The sequence below is a fragment of the Diceros bicornis genome, chromosome X (assembly GCF_020826845.1).
Source record: "Diceros bicornis minor isolate mBicDic1 chromosome X, mDicBic1.mat.cur, whole genome shotgun sequence".
NCBI lineage: Eukaryota > Metazoa > Chordata > Mammalia > Perissodactyla > Rhinocerotidae > Diceros > Diceros bicornis.
Genome location: NC_080781.1, coordinates 20,758,103 through 20,774,058, shown reverse-complemented (window position 1 = coordinate 20,774,058; position 15,956 = coordinate 20,758,103). Strand labels below are relative to the sequence as shown.

General features: G+C 36.8%; 1 protein-coding gene across 5 annotated transcripts in view; it reads right to left on the bottom strand.

The window, feature by feature from the left end:
- Positions 1–15,956, bottom strand: part of POLA1 (DNA polymerase alpha 1, catalytic subunit) — a 281,703-nt gene that overhangs the window by 241,147 nt on the left and 24,600 nt on the right. For all 5 annotated transcript variants that reach the window (XR_009217466.1, XM_058535594.1, XM_058535595.1 and 2 more), the window contains exons 16-19: positions 13,170–13,254; positions 4,265–4,326; positions 2,467–2,556; positions 411–527 (exon numbers count right to left, since the gene is read on the bottom strand). Coding sequence is in view for 4 of the 5 variants with exons in the window: in XM_058535594.1 (XP_058391577.1) it covers positions 411–527; positions 2,467–2,556; positions 4,265–4,326; positions 13,170–13,254 (354 nt within the window). In the remaining variant the exon portion in view is untranslated. The remainder of the gene's footprint in view (positions 1–410; positions 528–2,466; positions 2,557–4,264; positions 4,327–13,169; positions 13,255–15,956) is intronic.

Genomic DNA, 15,956 nt, shown 5'->3' with positions numbered 1-15,956 from the left:
AAACTGGAGTTGCTGTGAAAGATAACTACACAGAAGGCACTCAGCCCACTGTCTTCTTCTATATTCAATGTCAGCTCCCTCCCATTCTTCTTCCCATCTCTTTCCTGAATGATAACACTCAGTGATTTCTGAACCCTGCAACTCTGCTTTAAGGGCTAGTGCTGTGGTAATGCCAAAGTGGAGGTAACATTCATGTGCTGTCTCTAGATTCTAACAGCTGATTTTAAAAATTACCATTGGCTTTTACCAATAAAATGCTGTACTCAAATGAAAAGATGTTTAGTGACCAAGTCAAAATGTCCTATAACAAGACAACCAATTCTTAGTCAAAGAAGCACAGTGCATTCCCTGGTAGCTACTGCACATAAAGAAAGCAAATAAAGAAGTAAGATTTTGAAAATTATTATTACCCCAAGCTTTGGCATGTTGGATCGCTTCAGTCGACCTATCTTGGACCAGTGAGGAACTTTGCACATATTAATTCTCTGCAGTAGCACTTCCAGTTCAAACCCATAAATATTATGACCCTAGTCAGAAAAAGAAGGCAGCCAATAACATTATAACAAACGCAAATTAGATGATTTACCTTCATATGCATAGAATTTCTTTGCCCTTTCTTTTTCTGGTGTCTAATTGAAGGCATCATGAGCTTACCTCCGATTGGGGTCCTTTCTTCTTCAGGAATTTATTCATCAGCAGCATTCATTAGCCTTGACATTAACAAGGCTGCTAAGCAGATTGCTTGAATAAACTTTATTTCATCCTAATTGATGCAAGGTTCACATGATGTCTTTTAATTTGCAGCTCATGTCTCACAGTCTCGGAGGCAAATGTAAATTTTAATGTCCCATACTTTTTATGTAATCAGTAAAAGCTGTATTCAAACAATTCCATTTCACTTAAAAACTGAGAACACGCTTGTGTTGTGTGACAGTTTACACAGACTTAGAAAACTCAGGAACTGCATCTAGTTTCTTCTTAAAGAACCGAGTTCAAATACTACTGACTTAGGCTCTTAACCAACACGCAACAAAACATATAATACCACTCGATAGTTCAAATAAGAAACTTGTTAAAAACAAGGAAACAAAATTATACCAAGTAGAAAATATCTCAAAAATGCAACCAAATTTTCCATGTCTATAATGATAATCTCCATCAGGTGAATAATATGATTCAATGCCCATGTTTATTTAAAAACTAGATGAAGTTTAAAATAAATCAGATCAATAAACAGATTTCCTTGCTATTAATTTTAATTAAAAATATATACCACTATATATCTATGGCCATCTTCTCTATTATATTAAGAAACCCAGAAGACATGGGGAGGTCACATTTCCAAATTATCATGCCTGGGATTAAGGACTCAAACCCATGTTAGGATTCGCTCTTATATCAGTTTGGATTTCTCACACAGACGTGGCTCTAACACCTCAAGGCAGGACAGGTACCCTAGGAACCACGACATCTCCTTGGGGCCCAAGAGAGAGACTGCTAGTGGAGGCTGGGTGAGGGCCTAGTGTTGAGCCAGAGCACCACAGTAGGACACTGTGGACAGAATCTTCCTGGTACTTTCAAGATGGGTCCTGAAATATCTAAAGGGAAGCGGGTGCAGAGATACTGGTAACAACCCACAGGCCCTCGGTTTTAGCTATAACCATCACCAAGAAGGGTGTCCAAGAGCAAAATGAACGTGGAGAAATACATGGCAAACATTTTTGCAAGGCCTCAATATAACCAAATTACCAATATCACATTTAAAATATAGGCATTTATATCCTACCTTCCTCCAAAAAAACAAAAGCACAATTTGACTGATCCGTTAACCCAGAAAAAAGACAAAAGGAAGCACTCCTATCAAGGAGCCTACAAACTAAGAAAGGCCAGAGGAAACAAAAGCAAAACATTGCTTTATGACCCTTAAAAACTGGGGCAAAGACAACTCAATGAATTATTAGCTCTCCCGCCGTCTAGTGGGAGCATACTCGATCGTCAAGAGAAAAAACGATTCCTAACCCTGAGCTCTCAAAGGAATATGTCATAGAGACCCACCGAGCTCATAAAAGTAAAAAACTTATGGTTTGGGGATTGGCACCAAACCAATGGAATCACCTCCTATGACCACTACACAGCTAGGCCACTAAGCCAAAATTTGAGATACCAATAGTTGATATGAGTTTACTTACTCATGGGCTGCTCTAAGTGTAAATAACTGGAGTATCCTAAACTTCAACTATAACTCATGAGTTGCTTTTCTATTGCAAAGAAAAAAAAAAACTATCTTGCAGTGGGCTAGGATCTTTTCCCCTTTCGGTTAGTAGAAAGTATAGCAATTCCCATCAGTTCATAGGGTCATTTCACTCTGAAAAGAGTCTTTGCTGCTCACAAAGTACCATTCAAGTCACACTGAAAAGAACTAAGGAATGAAGAGCTTCCCCACGACATGATCAAACATCTACTCACCACAATGATATCAGGATCAATTTTGTGAACTTTTGCAAGGAAAAAACCTAGCAGTGTTCTTTCTGTTGCAGCAACCTCAACCTTCACATTCTGTTAGATAAAAACATACCAGTCACTTACTCTTTATTCTCAAGTACTATACCTTGGCTCCTTGTTCAAGCAGAGTAAGATTTCTTAGGGATAAAAGAAACCATTCATTTCAAAACTAAATGCGGCAATGAAATTCCTGATTCCAGGTTTCGCAGTAATAATTGTACAAAGTCTTTTGGGAGCTCATTCTAGAAATAAGCGTGTGAATGAAGCAAAATTTTAAGTGCTGAGCACTATCAAGTGCAGAAATGTCCCTCCATAGGGACAGGCTTGGGCATCTGGACACATTTTATAGCATATGAATTAGAGTACCTATCAAAAACATTACTTATTTTCCTATATAATCCCTGGTAGACTTCATTGTTTATGTATTTACCACAGAAAGAAATTCCAAGGATTGTATAAACTAATCTCAAATCATGGTCTAAGAACCTATAAATAAGAGACTAGACTAAAAACAAACACACATTTAAGAATTACAAGTGTCTTACATATAAAAAAAACCCCATCTTCACACAAAAGGTTTCCACTTGGATTACTGAATATAAATCAGGTATTCAAAAGATCCGCTCTTATTAAGAATCTCCTAAAGTGGAAGTTGATGGTTATGTTTTCTACAACTAGCTCAGCTAAAAAATATCAGTTAGATTCTAATGGAATTTTGCTAGGTCATTTTACTTGGATAGGGAATTTAGGGTACTTCACAAATAATAGCCTGATCCAACAATACCCCCAGACTACTGGACTTCTTGATTTTTAAATTTTTTCCACAATTTAAAATAAGTGGAACTTGACAAGGTTGCTAACTTTTGTCAAATGAAGACGTTAAAAAAACAAAACAGGGGCCAGCCCCGTGACGTAGTGGTTAAGTTCAGCACACTCCAACTGCAGGCGCAGACCTACACCACTCATCAGCCATGCTGAGGTGGCGACCCACATACAAAATAGAGGAAAACTGGCACAGATGTTAGCCCAGGGCTAATCTTACTCAAGTAAAAAAAGAGGAAGATTGGCAACAGATGTTAGCTCAGGAGGAATCTTCCTCACCAAAAAAAAAAAAAAACTTACAAATTTGCCAACACAAGCATTTCATAAAAGAAAAAAACATGCTCTCCAAAAAAGAAACTCTTTACATTGAATACATTTACCTTTGTGAAAAACTCACTACATTATACTACTTTTTCCCTCTATTTTACTAAAGACCCATGAAAACTTCTTCACAGAGTATACTGGGAGTTTAGAGACCACTAATCAATTCTGGCCATCCCACAACAACCTTTCCAATACATGTCTCCTTTAATATCCACAGTATTCCCAACTTCACTTGGCTGCCCTTCAAGCTGGGGTGTGGGGCTGAAGGGGTTCCACCCAACATTTTCCCAAAACTATAATCATGAGATTGTGCATTTTGGAAAAGCTTCCAATTAAGCTATCTGAAGAAGGGTCTGAGCCCATCTATCTACTAATATGGTGTAGAATCTCATTATTTTCAGGTGGTAAAACATTTAAACATTGTTAAATAATGTTTCTAGGTTTATATTTCTAATACATTTTTAATGGATTAATGTCATTGTCCAATCTAGCAAAAATAGATCTAATAAATTAACATAAAAATAGTCTATTTCTACTAATCCACATCATCCTTCTTTTCTCTTTCTCAACAAATAGATGCTTCATATTTAAAAGGAATAAATAATGAATTCTTTACCTTTTTCTTAATGTCTTCTAAGAAAGCATGTGGAAAAATACAGTCCTTTGGTTTAGACACAACTGTAAGAAGGAAAAAAATTAAGATTCCAACACCTATCTTAGTCCAATTTCAAGTACACCCACATTGCATGTTTCTGAATGGAAACTGTCTTAAATATAAATAAATTCCCCCTAACCCCTAAAGAGTTAAGGGGATCAAGAATTTCCATTAGTCATGTTGTGGGATCTCAAAAAAAGCCAAAACAAACAATCCTAAAATCAAAATGGAACCACAAAAGACCCCAAATAGCCAAAGCAATCTTGAGAAAGAAGAACAAAGCAGGAGGTATCATGCTCCCTCATTTCAAACTATACTACAAAGCTATAGGAATCAAAACAGTATGGTATTGGCATAAAAACAGACATATAGATCAAAACAGAAAAGAAAGCCCAGAAATAAACCCATGCATATGGTCAACTAATTTATGACAAAAGAGCCAAGAATATACAATGGGGAAACGACAGTCTCTTCAATAAACGGTGTTGAGAAAACTGGACAGCCACATGCAAAAGAATGAAACTGGACCACTATCTTACACCACACACAAAAATTAACTTAAAGTGGATTAAAGATTTGAATATAAGACCTGAAACCATAAAAATCCTAGAAGAAAACAAAGGCAATAAGTTCCTTGACATCAGTCTTGGCAATGAATTTTTGGATTTGACACCAAAAGCTAAAATAAACAAGTGGGACTGAAGTAAAAAGCTTCTGCACAGCAAAGAAAACCATCAACAAAACGAAAAGGCAACCTACCCAACAGGAGAAAATATCTGCAAATCATATATCTGATAGGGGGTTAATATCCAAAATGCATAAGGAACTTATACAACTCAATAGAAAAAAAACAAACAACCCAATAAAAAAAATTGGCAGAGGATCTGAATAGACATTTTTTCCAGAGAAGACATTCAGATGGCCAACAGGTACATCAAAAGGTGCCTAAACATCACTAATCATCAGAGAAATACAAATCAAAACCACAATGAGATATCACCTCATACCTGTTAGAATGGCTATCAGCAAAAAGACAAGAAATAAGTGTTGGTGAGGATGTGGAGAAAAGGGAATCCTTGTGCACTGTTGGTGGGAATGTAAATTGGTGCAGCCACTATGGAAAGCAGTATGGAGGTTCCTCAAAAAATGAAAAATACAACCACCATATGATCCAGCAATTCTACTTCTGCGTATTGATCTGAAGAAAATGAAAACACTAACTCAAAAAGATGTCTGCACCTCCATGTTCACTGCATTATTTACAATAGCCAAAACACAGAAGCAACCTACGTGTCCATCGATGGATGAATGGATAGAGAAAATGTGCTATATTTTTATACAGTGGAATATTATTCAGCCATAAAAAAGGAAATCTTGCCATTTGCAGACCATGAGGGCATTATGCTAAGTGAAATAAGTCAGACAGAGAAAGACAAATATCATATGACATATGGAATCTAAAAAAACAAAAATGAGGTGAAGCGCAGGGGGCTCAGATTACACAGCCCTTGACCCCCACACGGTGACAGCAGGTGGAAACTGCAACCAGATATTTCCAAGATGAGGAAAAACAAAGCCAATACAGCAACCACGATGCAAAAGTACGTTAAATCACCAGACCAGAAGGAAAATGACAAGCACCCAGAAATTAACCCTGAAGGCACAAAAATCCGTAACTTAACCGACAGAGAATTCAAAATAGCTATCATAAAAAAGCTCAACGAAATACAAGAAAACACAGATAAACAATTCAACGAGATAAGGAGATTGGTCACAAAAGAGATTGAAATCATAAAGAAAAACCAATCAGTATTGATGGAAATGAAGAACACAATGGAGTAGACAAAGGAGAATATGGAATCTTTAAAGAACAGAGCTGACAGTATGGAGGAAAGAATCAGCATTATAGAGGATAAGAATACAGATATGCTCCAGATGGAGGAGGAGAGAGAACTAAGACTAAAAAGAAATGAAGAAAGTCTCCGAGAAATATCCAACTCAATTAGGAAATGTAACATAAGAATTACAGGTATTCGAGAGGGAAAGAGAACAGAGAACCTATTCAAGGAAATAATAGCTGAGAACTTCCCCAATCTGGGGAACGAGCCGGAAATACCAGTAAGTGAAGCCAACAGGTCACCTAAATATGGCAACAGGCAAAGGCCCACTCCACGGCATATAGTAGGAAAACTGGCAAAGGTCAATGACAAAGAAACAATATTAAGGGCAGCTAGACAAAAACAAAGAATAACGTACAAAGGAACTCCCATCAGGCTCTCAGCAGATTTCTCAACAGAAACTTTACAGGCTAGGAGAGACTGGAATGATATATTCAAAATACTGAAAGACGAAAACTTTCAGCCAAGAATACTATATCCAGCAAAAATATCCTTCAAATATGATGGGGAAATAATAACTTTCCTGGATAAACAAAAGCTAAGGGAGTTTATGGCCACAAGACCCCCACTACAAGAAATGCTCAAGAAGGCCCTCACGCCAGAAAAAAAGAAGAGAAAGGGAATACAAAGCTTGGAGCAAGGAGAAAAATAGGTAGACAAAATCAGAAAAATCTACTTTTTTTAGTAGCTCTTCACTGGAATAGGATAGCAACCACTTAAATACCACAATCAAAGATCAAAGGAAGGATCTCATCAAAAATAAATATAACCTCATAACTTTCAACACACACTCACAACACAAGATAAAATAAGTTGTGACAGGAATAACTTAGAAGGGGAAGAGGAAAGAGATCGAACTGACTTAGTAAAAGGGAATAAGAGGCCATCAGATAATGGACTATCTCATACACAAGATTTTTTATACAAACCTCAAGGTAACCACTAAACAAATAATCAGAACAAAATCATACAGGATAAAGAGAAAACTAAAAGAATCATAAGACAGAACAACCAAACTGAACTGGCAGGCCGAAACACATGGGACAAGAAACAAAGGAAATGCAAAAGAACCAGAAAATAAGCGATAAAACAGCAACATTAAGCCCCTCATATATCAATAATTACACTAAATGTAAATAAATTGAACTCTCCAATCAAAAGACAAAGAGTGGCAGGATGGATTAAAAAGCAAGATCCAACAATATGCTGCCTCCAGGAAACACATTTCAGCTCTGAAGACAAACACAGGCTCAAAGTGAAAGGATGGAAGTTTGTTTGCCAAGCTAATGGCAAACAAAAGAAAGCAGGTGTTTCCATACTCATATCAGACAAAGCAGACTTCAAGATAAAACAGGTTATGAGAGACAAAGAAGGGCAATATATAATGATAAAAGGAACACTCTACCAAGAAGACATATCAATTATAAATATATATGCACCCAACAAAGGAGCACCAAAGTACATAAAGCAACTATTAACAAATCTAAAAGGAAATATTAACAACAACACAATATTAGTAGAGGATCTTAATACCCCACTTACATCAATGGATAGATCATTCAGATAAAAAAATCAATAAAGAAACAGTGGACTTAAATGAAAAACTGGATGAGATGGACCTAGTAGACACACACAGAGCACTCCATCCAAAAACAGCTGACTACACATTCTTTTCAAGGGCGCATGGAACATTCTCACGGATAGACCATATGCTGGGAAACAAGGCAAGCCTCAATAAATTCAATAAGATTGAAATCATAACAAGCATTTTTTCAGACCATGACGCTATGAAACTAGAAATCAACCACAAGAAAAATACTGGGAAAGTGACAAAGATGTGGAGATTAAACAACATACTACTGAACAACCAATGGATCATTGAAATTAAAGGAGAAATCAAAAAATATCTGGAAACAAACAAAAATGAAAATATGCCATACCAACTCACATGAGACGCAGCAAAAGCAGTCCTAAGAGGGAAATTCATAGCAATACAAGCCCACCTCAACAAATAAGAAAAAGCCCAAATAAGCAACCTTAAATTACACCTAACAGAACTAGAAAAAGAAGAACAAACAAAGCCCAAAGTCAGCAGGAGAGAAATAATAAAAATTAGAGCAGAAAGAAATATAATTGAGACCAAAAAAACAGTAGAAAGGATTAATGAAACAAAGAGTTGGTTCTTTGAGAAGATAAACAAAATTGACAAACCCTTAGCCAGACTTACTAAGAAAAAAAGAGAAAAGTCTCAAATAAATAAAATTAGAAATGAAAGAGGAGAAATTACAACAGATACCATGGCAACACAAAGGATTATAAGAGAATACTATGAGAAACTATATGCCAACAAATTGGACAATCTAGAAGAAACGGATAAATTATTAGATTCATACAACCTCCCAAAACTGAACCAAGGAGAAATGCAGAATCTGAATAGACCAATCGCAAGTAAAGAGACTGAAGCAGTAATCAAAAACCTCCCAAAAAATAAAAGTCCAGGACCAGACGGCTTCTCCAGTGCATTTTACCAAACATTCAAAGAAGATCTAACACCCATCCTTCTCAAACTATTCCAAAAAATAGAGGAAGATGGTAAACTTCCTAACTCATTCTATGAGGCCAACATCACCCTGATACCAAAGCCAGACAAAGACAATACGAAGAAGGAAAATTACAGGCCAATATCGCTGATGAATATAGATGCAAAAATCCTCAACAAAATATTGGCAAACCGAATACAGCAATACATTAAAAAGATCATACACCATGATCAAGTGGGATTTACACCAGGGAGACAGGGAGGGTTCAACATCCGCAAATCAATCAACGTGATACACCATATCAACAAAACGAGGAATAAAAACCACATGGTCATCTCAATAGATGCAGAGAAGGCCTCTGACAAGATCCAACATCCATTTACGATAAAAACTCTCATCAAAATGGGTACAGAAGGAAAATTCCTCAACATAATAAAGGATATTTATGACAAACCCACACCCAACATCATACTCAATGGGCAAAGTCTGAAAGCCCTTCCTCTGAGAACAGGAACGAGACAAGGCTGCCCATTCTCGCCACTCTTATTCAACATAGTTCTGGAGGTTTTGGCCAGAGCAATTAGGCAAGAAAAAGGAATAAAAGGAATCCAAATAGGCAATGAAGAAGTGAAACTCTCACTATTTGCAGACGACATGATTTTATACATAGAAAACCCTAAAGAATCCGTTGGAAAACTATTAGAAATAATCAACAACTACAGCAAAGACACAGGGTACAAAATCAACCTACAAAAATCAGTTGCATTTCTGTATGCTAATAACAAACTAACAGAAAGAGAGCTCAAAATGATGATACCATTTACAACTGCATCAAAAAGAATAAAATATCTAGGAATAAATATCACCAAGGAAGTAAAAGACCTATACAATGAAAACTACAAGACATTATTGAAAGAAATCGATAATGACATAAAGAAATGGAAAGATATTCCATGCACATGGATTGGAAGAATAAACATAGTTAAAATGTCTATATTACCTAAAGCAATTTACAGATTCAATGCAATCCCAATCAGAATCCCAATGACATTCTTCACGGAAATAGAAAAAAGAATACTAAAATTCATTTGGGGCAACAAAAGACCCCAAATAGCTAAAGCAATCCTAAGAAAAAAGAACAAAGCTGGAGGCATCACAATCCCTGACTTCAAAACATACTACAAAGCAATAGTAATCAAAACAGCTTGGTACTGTTACAAAAACAGACACACAGATCAATGGAACAGAATTGAAAGCCCAGATATAAAACCACACATATACGGACAGCTAATTTTCGACAAAGGAGCTAAGAACATACAATGGAGAAAAGAAAGTCTCTTCAATAAATGGTGTTGGGGGGCCGGCCCCATGGCATAGCGGTTAAGTGCGCGTGCTCTGCTGTTGGCGGCCTGGGTTCAGATCCCGGAGGCGCACAGACGCACCGCTTGTCAAGCCATGCTGTGGCGGTGTCCCATATAAAGTGGAGGAAGATGAGCACACATGTTAGCCCAGGGCCAGTCTTCCTCAGCAAAAAGAGGAGAATTGGCATGGATGTTAGCTCAGGGCTGATCTTCCCCACAAAAAAATAAATAAATAAATAAATAAATGGTGTTGGGAAAATTGGACAGCCACATGCAAAAGAATGAAAGTGGACCATCTGCTATCTCCATTCACAAAAATTAACTCAAAATGGATCAAAGACCTGAAGGTGAGACCTGAAACTATAAAACTCATAAAAGAAAATATAGGCAACACACTATTTGATATTGGTCATAAAGGAATCTTTTCAGATGCCATGCCTAGTCAGACTAGGGAAACTAAAGAAAAAATAAACAAATGGGACTCCATCAGATTAAAGAGCTTCTACAAGACAAACGAAAGCAGGATCAAAATGAATAGACAACCCAGCAGCTGGGAGAAAATATTTGCAAAACATATATCTGACAAGGGGTTAATCTCCATAATATATAAAGAACTCACACAACTGAACAACAAAAAAACAAACAACCCGATCAAAAAATGGGCAGAGGAAATGAACAGACGCTTCTCCAAAGAAGATATACAGATGGCCAATAGGCATATGAAAAGGTGTTCAACATCACTAATCATCAGGGAAATGCAAATCGAAACAACACTAAGATACCACCTCATGCCCATTAGAATGGCTATAATCACGAAGACGAAAAACAACAAATGTTGGAGAGGATGTGGAGAAACAGGAACCCTCGTACACAGCTGGTGGGAATGCAAACTGGTGCAGCCTCTATGGAAAACGGTATGGAGATTTCTCAAAAAATTAAAAATAGAAATACCCTATGATCCAGCTATCCCACTACTGGGAATATATCCAACGAACCTGAAATCAACAATCCAAAGAGGCTTATGCACCCCCTATGTTCACTGCAGCATTATTAACTATAGCCAAGAAGTGGAAGCAACCCAAGTGTCCCTCGACTGATGACTGGATCAAGAAAATGTGGTGTGTATGTATATATATATACATACACACAATGGAATACTACTCAGCCATAAAAAAAGACAAAACTGTCCCATTTGCAACAACATGGATGGACATGGAGGGTATTATGTTAAGTGAAATAAGCCAGAAAGAGAAAGACAAACACCCCATGATTTCACTCATATGTGGAATATAAACCAACACATGGTCAGAAAGAACTGTACATGGTTACCAGGGGCAAAGGGGGTGGGGGGGTGGGCACAAGGGGTGAAGGGAGACATGTGATAGACAGACAAAAATGTACAACCAAAATTTCACAATGTTATAAACTATTAAGACATCAATAAAAAAAAAATACTTGAACAACAAAAAAAAAAATTAAAAATACAACAACCATATCATCCAGCAATTCTACTTTTGGGTATTTATCTGAAGAAAAGGAAAACACTAACTCATATGGAATCTAAAAAAACAAAAAAAAATGAGCTCACAGATACAGAGAAGAGATTGTGGTTGCCAGAGGCAGGGAGTGGGAGGGGATAAGCAAAATGGGTGAAGGGGGTCAAAAGGCACAAACTTCCATTTATAAAATAAATAAGTCATGGGGATATAATGTATAGTATAGTGACTACAGTTAATAATTCTGTATTGCATATTTGAAAGTTGTTAAGAGAGTAAACCTTAAAAGTTTTCATCACAAGAAGTAAAATTTTGCAACTGTTGACAGATGTTAACTAGACAATGTGGTGATCATTTTGCAATATATACAAATATTGAATTATGTTGCATGCCTGAAATTAATGTCACATGTCAATTATACCTCAATGAAAGAAAAGTTCAAAAGATTAAATTAAAAAAAAAAAACAGCCAAGCACAGAACCCTAAGTCCCTACAATTGTTAAAACTGCTTTGATGAAACATTTGCTATCCATCTAAGTCAGAATGGAAGATGCTTAACAGTCTTTCCCAAAGGAAATCCCCCACCAAAGCCTCAACCAGCATACAATGCAGGAACTCAGTCCAACCTTCTCAAAGTTAGAAAAGGAAAGATGACCAAAGCTTCTCCCACTATACTACCAGTTCCTTGCCATTCACAACAGCTGTTCACACAGTGACACACACAGAGGAGATAAACAAATGCATGTTGAAATGAGCTAGTGGATGCTCTCTTCCACATATTTTCCAGGTTATTCTCATCATCTTGTTCCATGTATTCCACCCACTTAAAAGGTAAAACTTCACAATAATACACCATATTCCTTTCTCTGCTTGTTTCCCTAGTTCCACTTTCCTAATACCCAAGAAAGCAGACAGGAGATGTTGTCCCAGTTAATCTCTGGTTCTGGGCTGGAAAAGATCCCAGGAAGCATAATAGATCACTAGTATTATGCCCTTTTTTAACAAAACAAATGGTTAACTGGCCAAGCTCTCAACATGGAATATATCAAAATCTTCCTTGGAGATTGACTCATGGTATGCAGAATTCTGTGGGACAGTTTCACCTACTGAGTTTTATGCATAGCGCAACCCAACTCCACTTTGATATTACTGTAACTCCTCCCAAATAGGTCAACATTCATTTATGCCTTGGCATCTTGTCTTATCACACAGAAAACTTTGGACAGGCTTCTATGATGGGCTTTTAGAATGACATCACGAAAAGAAAATAGTCATAGCATAATTTTGATGCAGAAAAAAACTACTCCACCCTCATAGAGTAACCATTGGAACAGAAAAAAGATATCCAACTGCCTCTCCACTTCTGCTCCTAGAACAGAATAAACCAGCTGAATCAGAGCAACCAATCCAATAAAACTTAGTGTCCACAGCTGACAAAAAAAAACCTTCTTTAACAATATGCACTTACTCTTGAAAATATTTTTTAAAAAAGTTACTGATCCAACAACTCGAGAAAAAAATAAGAAAAATTAAAATCGAGCCATTAGTAAAACAGCTAAAAAAATACATACCACAGAAGTGTGACTGAAAGGGAGGCTGTGGGGGTGCTTTATCTAACGCAAAGCTGTGATGGACCAAAGCTGCCATAGCAATAATCTGCAAAGAAAGGAGGGGAAAAAAATCACTTATCAGACACCTACTATGTATTCTGCATTCTTACCAAAACCACACCAAGAATATTAAAAGATACAGATTTTAGTCCATATGAATATTTTAACTTTTTATTATTAAAGTATTTAAACAAAGGAAAAATAGAATAAAATCAATTCTCATATATCCATCCTTCAGCTTCAATTATCATCAATATCAATAGCCTGTCCACTTCCTGCCTCCCCCCAGATTATTTTGAAGCAAAACCCAGACCTATCACCTTATCTAGAAATATTTCAGCATGTACAATTATGTACAATTAATAGTAATTCCTTGAAATCATTACATATCCTGGCAGGATTCAAATTTTCATGTTTTCCCAACAATCTCAATTTTATTTACCACATAAGGTCCATACTTTGCAACTGGTTGATATGTAAAACTATAGGTACAACCCCTCCCCACCTATTATTTCCCTGCAGTTTATTTCTTGAAGAAACTGTGTCATTTGTCCTGTAGAGCGTCCCATAGTATGGAATCCACAGCTTGCATTCCAATAATGTCATTTAACGCATTCCTCTGTTTCTGGACTGCCTGTAAATTCACATTTAGATCTAAAGGCTTGATCAAAATCAAGTTCAACTTTTGGGCAAGAATACTTTAGAGGTGTTACTGACTACTTCTATCAGAAGGCACAGACACATCATGTCTGGTTATCTGTATTGTATTGATAGTAGCAGCCACTGGTGATCACTGTCTAGATCCATTATTTCATGAGGAATTGCCAAGTGGTAATATTCAATTTTTCCTTCATCATTTATTAGCTGGAAACCTATGAAGGGAAACTTCCTCTCATCAATTATTTGGTTACCTGAGGTACAATAAGTGTTCAAAAAAATCAAGATAAATGCTTGATTCAATTCCTTTATTTACCAGTTTTCAGAATAATGCGTTAGTTCCCTAGCTTCCTTCACAGGTGACCAAAGCAGTGTTGTTAGTGCTTACAGTATCATTATGAAGTCATGTGTCTCCATTTGGAGCAGTTATTCTTATCCATGCTCAAATTGTCCCATCTTTGGCCAGAAGGAAACTCTTCAAGTTGGCTCCTGAGTCCTTCTGACATATCTTCAGCAGACTTTAATATCGCCCTTGCTTTCCAGTATAACAAGATGTTCCAGGCTTATCTTGGTTGGACATTTCTTGCCCTGAACCAGCCATTTCTCCAGAGAGCCCTATTTCCTTTATCGGGAAATGGTATCTAGAAACCTCACTCGGTGCAAGGGGATGGATACTTTAAAAAAAATTTTTAACTAATTAAGCCTTTCCCAAACACTTAACTAGTATTAACTATGGCCATCTACTATATTAACTATTATTAAAAGATCAAATCACATACTAAAAAAAAAAAAATCATAGTAAAAATACTGCCAGAATGCTATTAAAAAAGATCCCCATCAATGTCGAAAGGACTTAGAATCAAACATAAAGAAGCTCCCACTGACCAAAGAGAGACAAATTTAAGCATCAAAACAATAATGAATGCAATAGATTGAAATATACTGTATATAAAATCTATGAGTTCATAATGATATTCTATAAAAGAGAAACAAAAAAATAAATCATTGGTCAATGCTGCATGTAATGCAGGTTCCCAACTTCCTACTCAGAAAATTGTCAATTAAGGAAAAAGAAGTACACATTTATCCTGTCTTTTCTGTATAAACTACTGCAGCATAACCTAACAGTTCTGGTTAGTGAGCAAAAGTTAATTTTATAGAAAAATTTAACTAATAAACATTCTAATATTTAACATGTTTAACTAATAAACATGGAAAAGGTGACAGAATTAGAAAACCACCATTTTACAACTCCTAATGAAATAGCTAACTTAGGCAAAAATCACGAACAAACGAAACCATTAGATCAGTGGTTTTCAACTGGGAACAATTTTGCCCCCCAACCCCAGGAGACATTTGGCAATGTCTGGAGGCATTTTTAGTTGTCACGACTAGGGAGGAGGGGTGCTACTGGCATCTAGCGGGTAGGGCCAGGGTTACTGCTAAACATCCCACAGTACAGAGGAGAGGCCCCATAACAATGAATTATTCAGCCTAAAATAGCAGTAGCGTCAAGGTTAAAAAAACCCTCATTGGATGAACCCACTAATCAATCACAGCACCACTAACAGTGCTGTAAACAGACTTTATGTGCCTGCTGATCTGAAACAATACGAAGTACATTGCACTACCTATAAAGTATTTTGGCCAAGCAAGTCAAACCTGAATCTAATCAATTCTTTAGCACTAACTAGAGGAGTTGACACACCAGATAGTAAATATTTTAGGCTTTCAGGTCACATGGTCTCTGCCATGACTGACTCCGCTGCTGTAGCACAAAAGCAGCTGCAGATAATATGGAAATGAATAGACATGCTGTTTTCCAATGAAACTTTATTTACAAAAACAGGTAGTGGGCTGGATTTGCCCACAGGCCATAGTTTGCCAACCCTTGGTATAGAGACAGAAGTCCAATGACACAACGAAGCAAACAAATACAGAAAATGAGACATTCTATGAGACAACCAAGTGATTCTTCAATAAGTCAATGTCACTGATAAAACTGGAGGAGGTGGGAGGGAGCTGCTCCCATTTAAAAGAGTCAAGAGACATAAAAATTAAACGCCTTCTGTGAATCCTGTATGAATGATG